This window comes from Equus caballus, chromosome 10 (assembly GCF_041296265.1).
Source record: "Equus caballus isolate H_3958 breed thoroughbred chromosome 10, TB-T2T, whole genome shotgun sequence".
NCBI classification, from domain to species: Eukaryota; Metazoa; Chordata; class Mammalia; order Perissodactyla; family Equidae; genus Equus; species Equus caballus.
In genome coordinates, this window is record NC_091693.1 from 16,332,894 (window position 1) to 16,348,880 (window position 15,987).

General features: G+C 58.8%; 1 protein-coding gene across 12 annotated transcripts; it reads right to left on the minus strand.

Annotated features, from left to right (window-relative positions):
- Positions 1 to 281: 281 nt before the first annotated feature.
- Positions 282 to 15,944, minus strand: PPP1R13L (protein phosphatase 1 regulatory subunit 13 like). Of its 12 annotated transcripts, none has more exons than XM_070224646.1 (14): positions 15,693 to 15,754; positions 11,113 to 11,271; positions 10,031 to 10,112; positions 9,796 to 9,938; positions 8,898 to 9,417; positions 8,710 to 8,808; positions 8,537 to 8,628; positions 7,766 to 8,222; positions 6,170 to 6,624; positions 3,890 to 4,021; positions 3,652 to 3,785; positions 3,386 to 3,552; positions 1,514 to 1,713; positions 282 to 858 (listed from the first exon to the last, which is right to left on the minus strand). In XM_070224646.1, exons 2-14 carry the CDS (start codon positions 11,131 to 11,133, stop codon positions 820 to 822), a joined length of 2,541 nt encoding a protein of 846 aa, XP_070080747.1. In that variant the 5' UTR covers positions 11,134 to 11,271; positions 15,693 to 15,754; the 3' UTR covers positions 282 to 819. The 12 variants fall into 12 exon arrangements, with proteins under 12 accessions (XP_070080747.1, XP_070080742.1, XP_070080744.1 ...); XM_070224641.1 differs by lacking the exon at positions 15,693 to 15,754 and adding an exon at positions 14,311 to 14,445 and having other exon boundaries at positions 10,031 to 10,107; XM_070224643.1 differs by lacking the exon at positions 15,693 to 15,754 and adding an exon at positions 14,311 to 14,445.
- Between the last annotated feature and the right edge of the window lie 43 nt (positions 15,945 to 15,987).

Sequence of the window (15,987 nt, forward strand, 5' to 3'; positions counted from 1 at the left end):
TATCAGACAGATACTATAAAAGTACTGTGCTTAAAAGGAACCCAAGCCATGAAAAAAGATCAAGACACTAAAAAAAATAAATCAGGCGTATTTAAAAGAGGAAAGATGGATTTGCATAGGGGAAATGCCTTAGAAAGGTTGCCATATAATATAATATAATATAATATAATATAATATAATATAATATAATATAATAATGCCTTTTTAAGATTGGCTTGCCAAAAATAGTACCAAGGAGAAGCACTTATTAAGTCAGGAGGAATCAAAGAGGAGAAAGTCAATTTCTGTGCAAACTACCTTTATTTATAAAGAAAAACTTCCCCATTTTGGTATAAGACCAGTGCTGTGTGAAGGCACTTGATGGGGGGAGGTGGGGCTGGGACCTTGGGAGAGACCAATGTGCCTCCCCTGCCCCAGAGGCTGCTGGGAGAGATGGGGGTGGAGGTGACTCCCGGGGAAATCCAGTGGAGGTGACCCATCCCAGGGTGGGATGGTGGGTTGGCTTGCTGTGAGGGAGGGGGAGGGGTTGCCAGTAGGAGTGGGTGGCACTTTGGACCGGATCTGATTTGGCAAATGGGTGTGTGGGGTCCTCTCTTGCCCCCAGTGATTCCCACCACAACCTCCCACCGCTAAGGCAGGTTTCTAAACTTAAGGCTGGGGCTTCTCCCCCCGGGGGGTTCCAGGGAAGCAGAGAGCTGGCAGCAAGGACCCCACCCCTGCAGGCCTTGGGACCGGGGAGATGCGGCAGTCACGGAGAGGGAGGTGTGGAGCCAAGGCGGGCAGCTTCCTCCAGTCTCCCTGGGAAACATCCTCTCCCAGCTACACCTTATTCCTCTGAGGCTTCACCCTGGGGAAGAGCTGAGGCAAGACAGGGACTTCAGGCTCCAGGAGCTCACGGCCCCTTATTCCACCCCCAAATTTAAAGCAGTCACCTGACGCCTCCAAGCACCAGATGCAGCGTTCCAATTACCAGCCCGTTGATGAAATGGAATATTCTGAGTCTCCCAGACGGCTTCTCCCCACCACCACGGCTATCCAGTTGGGACCCACCTCCATCCACCCCAAATTAAAAGGATCTTCTTCTCTCCTAGGAACAGAGATCCTGGTCTCCTCCCGTAACATAGCAGAATCTCCCTCAATTCTACCGTAATTTTACTAACGAATTCTTCCTCACCCTGTCCAATGCCTGTCACAAAAGTTTTCTCACCACCAGGCCTATAATGGACAATTCTTTAACTTTTCCCTCGTCGTTCAGATGGGATTTTTCATTGCTCCCCATTAATATATTAAGGGATGACAATAAAAATATTTGGTTGAACATGAACCAGTCGACTTTTCTTTATCTCCCCCCATTACTATAGTGGGCTTTTCCTCACCTCCCCACGATCGATAATGGACTCTTTTGACCCCCTCCCCTCCCCTATAATGGACTGTCCCTCTCGCCCGCCCCCTCTTCTTCCTGTGGCATCACCCCTTTCCCTAGAGGCCCGCATGACGTCTCTTCTGGGCTCACCCCGAAGTAGTTACGGGGCACATAGCCCTCCTGGCCGTGCAGCGCGGCCCACCACCAGTCTGTCTCCTCCGGCCCGTCCCTCCGCAGCACGGTGACCGACTCGCCCTCGCGGAAGGACAGCTCGTCCCCGAACTCGGCGCTGTAGTCCCAGAGCGCGTACACCACGCCGTTGTGCATCAGCCCCATGCTCTGCTCCACGTCTGAAACACCAAGCGGCCAGGATCGTGAGCGCCGGTCGAGGGGGACCAGGAACACTCAGGGGCACCAGACACACTGGGGACAGGGACGCGCCTTGGGATCTGGTGCCTGCCCTTGCTGGGGGACGAGACACCTGAGAACTCGTGTACCCCTGTCTGAAGAGGGGCGCTTGCGCTGGAGTCAGCTGCCGACACTGGCAGTCTCTGAAATTCGAGAACGCTGGGGTGCATCGTTAGGCCAACTCCCCCCGCCACCCCGAGGCAGGGTCAGTGGTCCCCACTCCCTCCTGTACACTGAGAAGTCCCCGCATCACTCGCAGAGGTCCAGTCGCCTGCACCCCCCGCGGAAATGGTACAGTCTACATAGAGCTCTCAACCCCTCCTTCGGATGGTACAGCCCGACCCCTCCTCCCCTAAGTGCTCCCATCTCCCCCTTTGCAGATGGTGCAGTCCACACTGCTTCCCCGGACCCCCCCCCCGCCCCAAGTGATAAAGTCTCCGAAGAGGATGTAACAACTTCTCCAGAAGGTCCAGCTCACTCAAGCCCCCCGACCCTTAAGTGGTAACATTTCCAGCAAGGATTTAGCCCCATTCCCAGATGGTATAGTCCACCACGTTCCCCTTCCTTAGTGGTTCAGTCCACTGGGGTCCAGTTTCTCCTCCCCTCCCCACCCGGGTGCTGTCCAATCTCTGTTTCGCCCTCACTGAACTCTCCTCTTCGGAGCAGTGATCCTCACATCTCCCAGGCTCGACCTACCTGTGACAAAGGTGTAATGGCGCCATCCTCACACTCAAAGGTTACAGCCCGCCCCCTCTTCAGGGGACGGCCTGCTTCCCGCCCAGCGATCCAGGCCCCGTCTGCCCGGCTCACCGGAAGGCAGTTGCTACAGCCCCACGGCTGTCACCCACCTCCTGCCAGGGGTGGCACAGCAGGCTGCCACGGAGCCCCATTGGGCTCTCCTCTCAAATACACTGTCCCACCCCCAGTTCCCGCAGTCTGCCTTTCTCCACCTCTGCGAAGTTCCTAACGCCCCCTAGGGTGCAATTCGCCCCTCCAGGTGTGCAATACAGACCCTACCGCCCCACGGGGCAGCCTGCCTCGTTCCTCCCATCGCCAGCCTAGGTCATGTGGCGCCCCTGCCGGAGATAAATGGTACAGCCTCGTGTCTCCCTCCAAGTGGAAGAGTCCCCAGGCCCGTCCCCAGAAGCCACGGCCTGCTCACCTGCCGGCTGTATGGTACTGTATCTCCCACAGGTAAGCACAGCCGCCCTGCCCAGCCTTACGCCAGGTAGATGGTATAGTCGGAACGTCCAACCCCGCCCCCCAGGTGAGAGAGCGGATGAAGGGCGAAATCTCCACGACCACCGTTCTCCCCGCAGGTGTCTAGCCTGCGGTACACCCCCGTGTCCCCCTCTCCCTCGAAGGTGAAGATCCGTTCCCCCCGCACACCTTGCTTGCACCTGCCGCGTGGGAGATCCAGTCCCCCAACCTGGCGGGGGCTCCATCCCGCAGCCCCCTGCTCTGCGATGCGGCCACATGGTTGGCACAGCCCCCACGTCCTCTCCCTCCTGAGTGGCAGTCTGCAGCGCCCTCCCCCCAACACTTGCCAGCTGGGCGGCTCCGTCCCCACGACCCGCTCCCCCAGAGGTGGCCCAGCCCCGCCTCGCCTCGCACCTGCCAGGTAAGTGGCGCAGTCCGCGTAACCCTCGCGGTAGGGGTCGCACTTCTCGATGGCGGTGGCGCCGTCGCTTATGGTGGTGGCGAAGATCGCCGCGCCGTGCTGCACCAGCGCCGTGCAGATGGCCGTGTCGTTGCACGACGCCGCGCAGTGCAACGGTGTCCTAGGCGCGGGAGGCGTGCGTGAGGCCGCGCGTTTGCCCGCGGGGCCCCGGGCCGCCGCGCGCTCCCCGCCCCACGCCGCCCCGCCGGGCAGGGCTCACCAGCCGTGGCTGTCGGGGGAGTTGACGTTGGCGCCGGCCGCGATGAGGAAGTCCACGATGGGGTAGTTGGCGCCGCAGATGGCGTTGTGCAGGGCGGTGATGCCCTCCTCGTTGGGCTGGCTCGGGTCGTTCATCTGGGGGTGGGGGTGGAGCCGGGGGACCAGGAGGCTCAGTCCCGCGGCTGCCATCCCGCGCCCGCCGCCCCCAGCCCGCCAGCCTGCCCCTTGGCGGCGCTCACCTCCTTCACCGCCTGCTGCACCACCTCCAGCTCCCCGGTCAGCGCCGCGTCCAGCAGCAGCACCAGAGGGTTGAGGCGCGCGCGGCGGGCCTTGCGCGGGGAGCCCACCTTCCGCAGCACGGAGCGCATCTCCTGGGAGACAGGGCGGAGAGGGGTGGGGCGGGCTTCAGTGACTTGGAGGGATTATCAATTCCCCCATTACTCAGAGTGGGAAACACAGACTCAGGGACCAGGCGGCAGCTACTCCAGGTCATCCAACTAGACAGAAGGAGGGCTGCGAGGGAACCCAGGGAGGTCCAGAGCCTGAGTCCAGAGCGCCAGGCGGAGGGGGCGCCTCAGTTCCGCAGCCTCCGGTTCCCTCCAACAGTCAGGGCGCCCGTTGATTTTGCAATGCTGCGCCCTGAGACGCGAGAGGAAGCTGGAAGACCCTGGAACTGATGATCGTGCAAGCCAGATATTCAACCCATCCACAGTCTCATTTCTTTTATAAAAAATAAATGGTATGAAGCACGCATGACAAAAATGTTACCAAGTGTTCATTCCAGATGGTTGGAATTAGAATATTTATCATATTACTCCTTGTGCGTTCTTATTGTTGATTTTCAAGTGCCCTCCTGCAAGGCTGATTTATTCTGAGCACGTAGCATTCAGGATTCTGGTCTTGGCTGTCCGTGATCTCAAGATTCTAGAATTCAGAGATCTCAAGAGCCCAAGAATTTCAAAATTCTCCCATACTCAGTTATTTCAAGTTTCCAATATGTCCTGAGTCCGGAAATGCTGTTGTGTCATTTCAAATTGCCAAGGACCCAGGACATTACGCCCCCAAGATTCTGTGATTGAGAACTTTAATATTTGATGGTTAGAATTTCACGCCAAAATATTGGGAGGAAATACTCAAAATGTTAAGCACGGTTCTGAGTGCTGTCATTTTGGCCTCTTGATTTCACTTTGATCTATTTCCTCCCAGTTTCTGTGGCCTTTGTGTATTCCTTTCCAGTGGGAAGTGTTCAGTGAAAATATAATCCTGTTTTACAACACGTTAGTGCACTAATGTGTGATTTTATGATTCAAGTGATAAGAGTCTCTAATTTTCAGTTGTGATGGCTTCAAGAATCAGTAACAACCAGGGTCTGTGTTAGTAACTTTTAAATTCTAAGATCCTGTTCTTCAAACCTCCAGGGCTCCAGGATTCTGAAATGTCACTGTTCTGAGGTGGGGGTGCCAGGACTGAATTCTTGCATTCTGTGAGTTTTCAGGTTTCTCTGTGGCTGGGACTTTGTGCCACTTGACCATTTCAAGACCATTTCTTCCGTTCTTGATTTCAAGACCCTGAGCCTCAACATTTCTTGGCTCCACCCTCGAGAGGGCCTGGGAATAGGCATTTTGGGGTGTCTACCTGGTCCCCATTTCTTCCCTGGGAATTGTTCTCCTCCATCTGTCTACCCACACTGAGCGATCAGGACTGTTTCATGTGACTACACTCCCCACCCCAAGGCAAAATGCACTATATTAATATATTAATCCTCATAGCAACCCTATGGTTATTCTCACCCCTCTTTTACAGATGAGGAAACGGAGGCCCAGAGAGGTTAAGTGTCTTGCCTAAGGTTGCACAGCTAAGTGCTGCAGAGCTGGGATTTGAACCCTGGCAGCCGAGCTCTGCAGCTGGTGCACTTAACCACAACACCCACAGCCTCAGAGACCAGAGACGCACTCTTGAAAATTTGAATGGAAGCAGCTCTGAGTGGAGTCAGAGGACACCATGGACTTGAACTGAGAGGTCACTGTGAGTCAGGGCTGGGTGGGCCATTTCTAGCCACAGCCCGGGTGGCTGAGATGTCAGAGGAGAGAGCAGATCCCCAGAGGAGGCAGACCCGAGATCCTGTATGGCACCCGGGGAGAGAAATGGTGATTGCCTTGACTCAGGCAGGCTTTCCAAGTCCCAGAATAAACCCACTGTCGTGCCAAGACGCAGTCACCTCCAAGTTGTAAGACTCCGAGATTCCTAAAGGATGCCCTGGGGGGCAAGTTATCGGGGAGGAGCAGAGAAAGTCTCTGTGCGGCCAAGACTTCCAGACGCCCCTCCATATATACTCTCCCTTGCTTCTGAGGATGGGCACACCTAGATTAAGGACTACATTTCCCAGGCTCCCTTGAGGCTGGGTTCCTGGCCAATGGGATGCGGCAGATGGGATGTGTGCAATTTCCAGCGGTCCTCAAAGGGAAGGGTCACTCCCATATGCTAACTGCTACACCCCCGTTTCCTCCTATGTTACTTACCATGCTCTGCGGCTGCTCTGGTGGGCTGCTCTGGGGCGGGGCCGGGGGTGGTATGGGAGCTGGTGGGGCAGGAGCAGGGGGCCCCGCCCTGGCCTCAGATCCCTCAGTGATGGGGGACAGCTCGGGCTCAGGCCCCCCAGGCCCGCCGTGCCGATGGAAGAGGCGGTTAATGATCTGCTGGTATTGCTTCTTGTGGGTGGGAGGCAGGGCTACAGCAGGGCTCTGCTCCATGGAGCCCCTGCGTTTGAGGGGCCGTGGAATCTCCGCCAGCACCCGTGCCACCTCCTCCAGCTCAGGCACCGACTGTGCCTCAGGCGGCAGCGCTGGCTGCAGCCGTGTGGGGCTGAGGGGCCGAGTTACAGCGCCTTCATCTGCATCGCCAGCCTCCAGCACTGGCGTCAGCAGCCCCTCCAGCTCTGGCTCAGGCTCCAGCTCAGAGGGTGGTTTGGGGGTGCCTAGAAGGATTAAGAGCCCCATCAGAGGAGGGTTCCCTGGGCGACCCCCAAGACTCCCTCCCCACAACTTCCAGGACCTGCAAGCAGCACCCAATTTGCTGTGTCACCTCAGGGAAGTTCCTTGCTCTCTCTGGGCTACACTTTGCCTGGGCTGTGAATAATATACAATGATGACATCTCCCATGAGTCAAGCACTTAGCATGTACTCGGCACTTTCCGTGCCTGTCCTACTGAATTCTCACCACTACCTTGTGAGGTAGATCTGGCTATCATCTCCTTATTACAGAAAGGGAAACTGAGTTCAGAGAGGGCAAGTCAGTTGCCCAAAGCCACACAGTTGGGATCTGAACTCAGTTCTATCGGACTCCAGAATCTGTGTGCCTACCATCGTGACAGACTAGGCTTTCTAAGATTCTAAGAATTTCCTCGCCTAACATCTTGGGCACAAAACTCCTGCTGGGACCAGAATCTTGGTGCTTGATGCTCTCTTCTTATTTCTCTCTATCAGAGCTTCTAAAGTAGGTAGAAATAATGATGACTCCCAATACATTATTCCATTGAATGCCCATCATAATCCATGAGGTAGGTATTATCAATCTCTCTTCACAGATGAGAAAATGGACGCTCAGAGAGGTTAACTAATTTATCTGGAGTTACACAGCAAGTCAGTGGTGGAGAGGGGCTCAAAACCCACTCTGCTTAACTCCAGGCCCTGCACCGGTCTCACACCAAAAAATATTAATAGTTATTATAACTAATACGACAGCTATCAAGGGCTTACTATACATCAGGCTCTATTTTAAGGACTGCATATGGATTAAGTAATCTAACACCGTATCCCGATAAGATAGGTTCTATCATCATTCATCTTTTATGCTCAAGGAAATTGAGGTCCAGAGAGGTTAAGTGACTTGCCCAAGGTCACACAGCATGGAGCTAGGCAGTCCGACTCCAGGGTCCATGCTTGACTGCTGCACTATCCCTGGTTCCTAAGCAAATTCCCAAGCTCATCTGGCCTAGCTGTCTGCAGGGGCAGTGTCTGCACACAGGGGTTTGGCTGTGATGGCTTCCTCAACTGGTGTGGTCCCAGCCATTTGTCCTCCCTTCCCCAAGCCCTCTGGGCCCCCCACTGCTGACTCACCTTCGCTCAAAGGGGACCAGGTCTGTTGGGAGGGCTGGGGGGCTGAGGCAGGGGGTTGAGGCTGGGACTGAGGCTGAGGTTGTGGTTGGGGCTGAGATTGGGGGGGTAGCTGGGGCTGGGGGGGCGCCTGGGGCTGGGGAGGGAGCTTGGGCGGGGGAGCTCTGGAGAAGATGGGGGAGCCAGGGAGCATGGCCCTGCTGGCCCCATGCTCCCAGAAGGCGTTCTGCAGCTTGAATATCATGCTGAGGGGGATGGGGCGCTGGCGAGGGGCCGCGCGGGGCTGGGGGCTGGACGGAGGCATGGGGATGCGGCTGACAGGCTGCCAGCTGCGGGGCAAAGTGCCTGATGGCCCCGCTGAGCCCAGCGATCGGCGGTAGCTGCCCACATCGGAACGCCTGTCGTTGGCCAGAGGGGAGACCTTGTAATTGCGAGGCAGGGTGGCGCTGGTGAGGTTGTCCTGGGGCGGAAAGAGGGAAGGAGGGAAAGACGAAGGGGCTCAGGTGGGAGGAAGATGGGGATAAAGGAACAGTAAGGAAAGGGGGTGGGGGGAGAGGAGGGAGGAATGGGCAAAAGGGGAGAAGGGAGAGGAGGGGAGGGAAGCCAGAGGGAGTGAGGGAGCGGAAAGAGGGTCAGGGAGAAGGTGGGACCCAGGGTAAAGAAGGAAGAGCGTGGGGAAGGGCACGGAAACTGAGGGCGAAGCCAGGAGGGAGAGACTGACCCTGATCCCGCTCCCGGCCCTTGCCCACCAGCCCCTCCCCAGCCGCCCCTCACCTTGCTGGAGGCCCCCAGCCCGTCCAGGCTGCTTTCTCTCCAGGGCAACAGCTGCGGGCCCGGCGAGGAGGGCCGCGCAAAGACATCCAAGCCTGCGAAGGGGGAATCATTAGGGTCTTGCGGGGGGGTGCTTTCTTCTGCCTCCCCCACTCCCCCGGCCTCCCATCACTCACGTTCATAAGTCCCTGACTGCGAAGACTTCTTCTCGTAAGCCACGTCTAGGTCAGACTCGTTCCAGGCTTTGGGGGGCCGTCGGCGCAGCGTCAGGTCGTCTGGGGAGAGGGGGCGAAGGGGGATAAGGGGGAAGGCTGGTCCCGGCCGCGCACCCCTCCCACCCCCCAAGTCCGGCCCCCTGGTTCACCTTGCGCGCGCAGAGGCGGGGCGAAGGCGCTGCCGCCCGCGCCCAGCAGGGGGCCCCCGAAGGCCGCCGGCCCGTCGTAGCCCGAGAGCGAGGGGCGCGGCGAGGGACCCCGCTCGGGGAAGAAGGCCTGGGGCCCCTCGGCCAGGGGGCTGCCACGGGGGGAACCAGCGCGGCCCAGGAAGTCGAAGGGCGCGGGGGGACCCTGCTGGCGCAGCGGGCCCCCGCCGGGCCGCGGAGAGGGCGCGCGGCCGAGGGAGCTGCCCGCGCCATCGAAGGCGCGCTGCCGGGGCGAGGGCGCGCGGTCCAGGGTGCCGTAGGCGTCCGGCTGCAGGTAGAGCGGGGTGCGCGGGGACGACGGCCGGCCCTTAGGGGACAGCGGGCTGTAGTGCAGAGTCGGGGCGCTCTCGGAGCGTCCGAACGAGGTGTCTGCGCCGTCGGTGGTCGTCTTTCGGGGGGACCCGCGGCTGCCGAAGGGGTCAAGGACCGGGCTGGAGCTGTACCGGGACAGCTGTGGGGAGGCCTGGATATTGAGGGGTCAAAGGAGACATTAGTAGAGGCGTTGGTAGGTGATCAAAAGAGGTCATCAAAAATCAACTAAGGGGAGTTGGAGTGGGAGATTAACGCACGGGGAGCCCAGGTGAGGGGTGTTGGGGAGAGTCCTGAAACCGGGGCTGAGGCTAGCCCATCCAGGGCCTTTGCGCCGCTTAGAAAAAGGCCCCTTTCCTTCCGAGGGTCCCATTGGATGTCCACTTCCACCTGGTCCCTTCTTTAAAGTTCCCTTCAATAGCGCACCACTTGCACACCTCTGTGGAGCAGCCCTGCCTGAACTCTGGGCGTAAAGAAGCTGGCTTTGGGGACGGGGGGGGGGGGGGGGGGGGGGGGTGACCAGCAGGCTCACCCTAGGGGGGGCTCCGGCCTGCGAGCCAGGAGGCGCCGGCGAGTCTGACCACAGCGACTCCAACTGCTTGGTCAGTTCGTCCACCTTGGCTGCCGCCGTGTCCAGCTCCATCTGCTTCAGGTCCATGTGCTTCATGGCCAGAGCTGCGCGGGTGGGAGTGGCGGTAAGGACCAGGGCCCCGCCTCTGCCCCTCGCCAGCCCCGCCCCGGCCAGCCCCGCCCCCTCCCTTGCTCACACTGGAAGTTCAGGTCCAGGAGGTCCCGCGCGCTCTGGAACGCCTCGCTGTCCATGGTGCCGGCCGGAGCGGGGCGCCTGCGCTGCGGGGACAGACTTCTTAGACGGCGCCCTCCAGACCCCGCCCGCAGAGCTGGGCGAGGAGGAGCCGGGCAGCGCTTTTACTTTCCTAGTTCCTTCCACTGGAAGCGCTACGCTCCTCCACTTCCCGGGCTGGGAAATGCCAGCTCCTTCAAAGTCCTCTTGGAAGGCTCGGGACAATTCACTCTCTTTACGTGGCTTCTTGCCCATCTCTCTATCTCAGCCCTAATAAGACTTGAATCATCCCTTCAATACCCATTGATCACCTACTATGTGTCGGCACTGTAGTGCACAGAGGATGCAATAATAATTATCCATTACTGAATGCCTACTAGGGATCAGGCAGACAGTGTGTTGGATGCTGGGGGTAGTTTTTAAAATAATAATTGTGCTGCCAACGGTCAGCACCTGTGTCCTGTGTCAGGACCTGTGCTGGTTGCTTGAGGGTCTAATGAAATAAAACCACCATTTATTGAGGGGCCACTGCCTCCGAGAATTGTGCCAAAGACTTTACACCCGATACCTCATTCCAAGGTTAAAACCGCCATGGCAGTCAAGAAAGTGGGGCTCAGAAACATTTGTTCAAATTCACCCTGCAAGAAGTCAGCATAGTAGGTTTCCCATCAGATCGAACTTGTCATTCTGGGTCATCTCCATCAGACTGGAGGGGCCCCAGAGGGCAGGGACCACTCGGCTTCCTCTCCCCAGAGTCCCCACCCAGACGAGACCTGGTTTGCACAGACTCAGCATTAACAGGAACAACAGGGAGGTGGCCACGGGTGGCTGGCCGCTGTGGTCACCGGCCCAGTGGGAGGGAGCCAGGCCACCAGGAACCGGTCAGGCCAGCATCCCCATCCCATGGCAGCCACCACACCCATCAGCTCTGCCACCTCCCCGGCTGCACCGACCTCTCAGCTTTGGCTGGGCGGTGCAGGCGTGGGCCGCGGGGCGGGCTGGGGCATGCTGCTTCCAGCCTGTGTCTGGGGAAACTCAGAACAGAACCTGTTGGGGCTGGTGGCTCATCTGGGTGTGTTGGGAGCGTGTGACCTTGGGTGATGATGAGTCCGCTCCACTCCTCGGGCCTCAGTTTCCCCAAGAGTGAAAGGAGGAGGCAAATCGGCTATTCTGAGAGGTCTCTTCAATCTCTCGGAGGCCTCGATTCTGAAATTGTAAGGACTCTGAGGTTGTAAGTGAAGTTCTACAGAGCCTAAAACCCTCAGCTTGAGAGTCTATTATTTGCAAGTGCTCGGTCTAAGGCTCTATCTTTGGAACATTCTAGAATTCCGCAGGTTGGCTAGCCTAGATTTCTCCATCTCCATGCACTGTTCTATCTACCGCAGGATTCCACTGTCAGAAAAGTCTAGGTGAATGCGGGGCATAGTGGAGTGGCTAAGAGCAAGAGTTAAGAAGCCGGACTTCCAGGGTTCGGATCTGGCTGCATCACTGTCTGACCCTGATAAGAGGGCCGCTCGGTCTGTAAAACGGGGATATATAGTAGGCCACCTTGGAGGACTGTCGTGAGAACCCAACTGTCCAGACGGTGCCAGAGGAACCACAGCTCTGAGAACTGAGTCTCAGAAAGCCGGGACTACAGGAATGAAAACTCGGCTTTCAAAATCCGAGACACCCAGGAAACACTCTGCAAGTGTCTGTTAAAATATAAAAGGGAACCATCCCATGCAGCGTCCAGGGCCAGCATTCTGACAGCGGGCGGTTCTTGGGGCATTTCAAGGCTTCCCAAATTCTAAGACTCTCAGATCCCACGCTGACATCCTCTGGCTGCAAAGGAAATGCCAGACCTGGGCGTGGGGCCGGCGCGGGCGGAGGGGGGTCGGGGCCGCCAGGGGGCGCTCCGGGGCACGGCCCGACCCCAGCCCGGCGGGCGGACCGCGCCTGAGCTCAGCCCCCGGGAATGCGCGGCGGGCCCGGGCAGGTGCGGCACCTCCGGCGGAGGGGAGAGCGGGCAGGGCGGGGCGCGGGGGTGGCCCGGGCCGCGCCTCTGCTCCCTGGCCCCTGCCCTCCGCCCCCAGGTCCTCTCCGCCGGGCTCCGCTCCAGCCCCAGCCTCCGCTCCCTCCTCCCCTCCACCCCTAGATCTCCTTCCCCGGCTTCCTGGGCACCCGAGCCAGGTTAAGCATCCCGGGGGGCTCCCTGGAGGAATCATCCTCAGTAGGAACCGTGTCAGAGCGCCAGGCTGGGCTGGGAATACCCAAGTTGGAATCTGACAGTTCTGACTTGGTTTCCCCCTCTGTGGACGTCTGTGGAATGGGCTATTCAGCTTCTCTGTGCCTCAGTTTCCTCGTGTGTGTAATGGGGGAATTAACACCTTCACCTCAAAGGGGTGTGAAGTTTGAGTGACATAATTTATATTGTGTTTAGAATAGTGCAGAGCGTGAAATAAAGTTCACACCTATAGGATCCTTAATGACCGGCCTTCCTTGGCTGGTCATTAAGATAACTCAGGGTCTCGAACGGACTGAGGGCTCAAGACCCAAAATAATTTCTTTTCCCCTAAAAGGGCCCTGTAAACTCTTCCTGAGATTCGTAAAAACCCTGAGTTTTGACCTCTGGTGACACTACTTCCTGAGCCCTAAATTTTCCCCACACATTCCTGAGTTCTGGCCAGTGGTCATCCCCAATACTTTAGGCACAGGGGCGTGGGGAGCCCTGGAAGATTCCAGACAGAAGGTGGCAAAAGCTCAGGGTGTGGGCTGTGCTTGCTCTCCAGCCTCAGTTTCCCCGCTGGAGTAGGGAGAAGGCATTCCCTAGGGTGGGGTCACCAAACCTCATTGCAAGCGACACCCTTGGGCAGTTGCCTGAGACTTCTGTAGACAATGGGAACCATCCCGTGTACCTGCCAGCCCTGAGCCTGGCACGCTGTGAGTTCTGTCTTGGCAGCCACAGTTATTATTTTTAATTTCATCTCGGGCCATCACCCAATGCCCTTCAAGCTCAGACATTAGGAAGTTCTTCCTTCTCTCAGCAGAACCCCCTGTTCCTCCCCCCCCCCCCCCCCCCCCACCTTTTAATCCTCTCACATGATGCATGGGGGTGGAGAGAAGGGGGAGACAGACAGAGGGAGGGGCCGGGCCCTGCCCTCCCCCAACTTCAAGGACAGGCACACCTCCAGAATTAGCGTCCGTGCCTCCCTTATCTCCCACTACCTCGGGTCAGACACATGGGGGCGGAGGTGACATTTCTCATCGCAGGGTCAGGGAGAGGAGCCCTGAGAGGGAGAAGGTTAGTCAGAAAATCTGGTGGGAGTGGATGGGATCTCGTCCCCCAGGGAGCTGCAAGGGGAAAGGGGGGCCAAATCCTGACCCCCAACTCTGCTGCCTGTGTGACCTCTAAGGCTCAGTTTGCCCTCTTCCTCTCTGTGCAGTGGCTGTATAGTACCCAGCCATGCCAGCCTCCCAGAATCCAATCCCACCTTCTGGAATTCTGCCCTGGGTTCCAGAAGGTCCTCAGCGAAACCCAGATATTTCCCACCTCCACGGGACGATCGGAGGCTGCCCCCCGCCCCCGCCAGGGGGCGCCCTGGGGCGGAGGTCCCTCCTCTGGTTAGGCAGGTCTGACGCCCCGGTTAATGACATGTTGGGGATCGCGCAGCGGCACACAGGAGGTTGGAGCGCTGCCCCGGTTCCCCTCCCTTGCCCCCACCCCAGATCCGGAAAGGAGGGGGAGCGCCGGGATACAGCCTCCAGGGGGACCCCGGGTGCTCGTCCTGCTCCATTTCAGGGGCCCAGATTCCACTATCCCCACCCCACCCCTAATTCTTCTCGGAGACCTAGAGCCTCGGGCGAGAAGGCAGCTGGAGGGTGGCAAGGATGGCCGTCCCTTCCACCGCCGCAGCAGTCTGAGCCTCCCATTTCTGCCCAAGACTCAGGGATCCGATACCCCAGTTCTACTCAAGGACTCAGACTTCCGAGAGCCCCCAATTCGAGGGACTCAGGAGTCCCAGCTCCAAAGTTTCCCCGGGACCAAGGCGTCAGAACCCTCCACTCCAAGAACTCAGGCGTCTGAGCCCCCTTTCCTTCTGCCCAGTAAATGAGGCATCCGAGTTCTCGCCTTCCCAGCACCCTGGCGTCTGCGCACCCAATTCCGCCCGGGGACCTGGGGTCCGAGTCCACTCCCAGTCCTCCCAGGGACGCGGGTGTCGAGCTCCTTCAGAGCCGCTGGACCCCAGGGCGGGTGGAACTCACGGATCCGGGGCAGATCCTGGCACCGGGGGGCTTCCTCCGGCTCCGGCTCTGGCTGCGGGGAGCGGAGGATGGGGCGGGGCAGGCGCCGGGAACAGGTTAGACGACGTGACTCCCGCTGGAGAGAGGCGGGTCCCGGAGGGGAGGGGGAGCCGGGGTCGCCTTGAGTACCTTGGGACTTGTAGTCCCGGAGGAGTAGGACGCAGACTGAGACATTCCCATTTGGACTCACCCAAAGTCCATTTCACAGACAGGAAGGGCGAGGTCCGGAAGGCGAGAGTGACCTGGCCACACAGTTAAGAGTTCAGACTCCCACCTCGCTGTGGCTGCAGGAGGCGGACTCCCGAGTCCCTGCCCCACCCCTCCAGGCTCAGTTTCCCCTTTCTTGAGTGATGATTTGGATGCTACCATAGGGGTCGAAGGTTAGAGGCCCGGGGAGACTCACATGCCCCGCCCCTAAGGTGAGAAGAGCGCCTTGATAAATCAGTATCCCCTCGGGTCTCTGAGCCTCAATTCCCCCGTCGGTAAAAAGGGCGACTCGGATCTTTACTGGACTTCCAGCAACAGTCCCCAAAGTCGGAGACTGGGACTACAATCCCCAGCAGCTTCCGCGACGGACATCGGGCGCCTCCCCGCCTCGCCTCCTCTGGGAATTGTAGTCCCGGAGCCCGCAGGGGCGGCGCCCGGGGTTCTCGCCCACGCGCGGGAACTGCCTGGGGACCCCAGGCCGAGGGAACGCGTCCCCTTCCCCTGGTCCTCTCCGTTCTGGGAAGTCGCTCCCTCCCTGAGAAGGAGGGCGTCCCAGTTCTGGAGTAGGATCTGAAATCTCGGCAGAGGGGGCGGGAAGCGGCGCTGACACACTGGCCAGGAATGCAGTCGGGTCGCCCTGTCTAGCCGCTGTCCGCAGCTGCACCCGCCGCCCCACGCCGTGCGGTCCCTGTGGAAAGGGGCGTGCGCGCGTCCCCCAAGTCTGCGTCCACGTGCCGCTGTTTACACGCGCCCCGGGGCAAGGAAGGGGCTCTGCTCCGGACTCCTACTCCCTGTCCCTTCCTCAAAGCCTTCGAGAATGTCCCCCACGCACGAGACTAAATCCTCCGGGGCATCTACCCGTCTCATTTGATCCACACGCCCCGCCCCTTAGTGCGCACAACCCCACGCGTGTCTAGCTCGGGAGTCCAGAGGCTCCGCCCCGGGACCCACAGGCCCCTCCCCCTATGTTTCCCGCTCCCCTGCAGCCCAGAAGCCCCGCCCCTCGGGAGGAATGACCCCCCCCCCATTCCTCCATTTTCCATCTCTCACTCATATTCTGAAATTCCCAGGCATCTAGGCCTCCCCAGAAGGAATTCTAACACTGAAAGCACAGCCCTACCAACCGCGACTCTTACCTGTCTCTTTAAGAATTTCAGACCAATCGATCTTCCTGTCGCTTTAAGAGCTGGGTCCTAGCAATGTGGCTGCCCCTTTAAGGCGACGTTGGAGCAAAGAATGTCAGAGAAACCGGGGGGAGACCCGCTGGAACCTGATGCGGTTCTAACTCCCGCCCGACAGCGCATCCACTGCTTTCGGGAGCAGATTTTCGAGCAAAGACGTCTGCCTTGGTTGTCTGCTCTGCACAAGAGGAAATTTGCCCCAATTCTGCTCCTAGAGCGAGCGGGCTCCGAGCGACATCCCCCGCGCGCC

What these genes read in the sequence shown, in the direction of transcription:
- PPP1R13L (XM_070224635.1), bottom strand. Translation starts at nt 14,718, where the DNA reads ATGGTAGCATCCAAATCATCACTCAAGAAAGGGGAAACTGAGCCTGGA. An exon ending in CCTGGACCTGAACTTCCAGT is followed by an intron (nt 9,939 to 10,030) that starts GTGAGCAAGGGA and finishes CCACCCGCGCAG; the next exon opens with CTCTGGCCATGAAGCACATG. An exon ending in TGCCCCGTAACTACTTCGGG is followed by an intron (nt 859 to 1,513) that starts GTGAGCCCAGAA and finishes GTCTTGCCTCAG; the next exon opens with CTCTTCCCCAGGGTGAAGCC.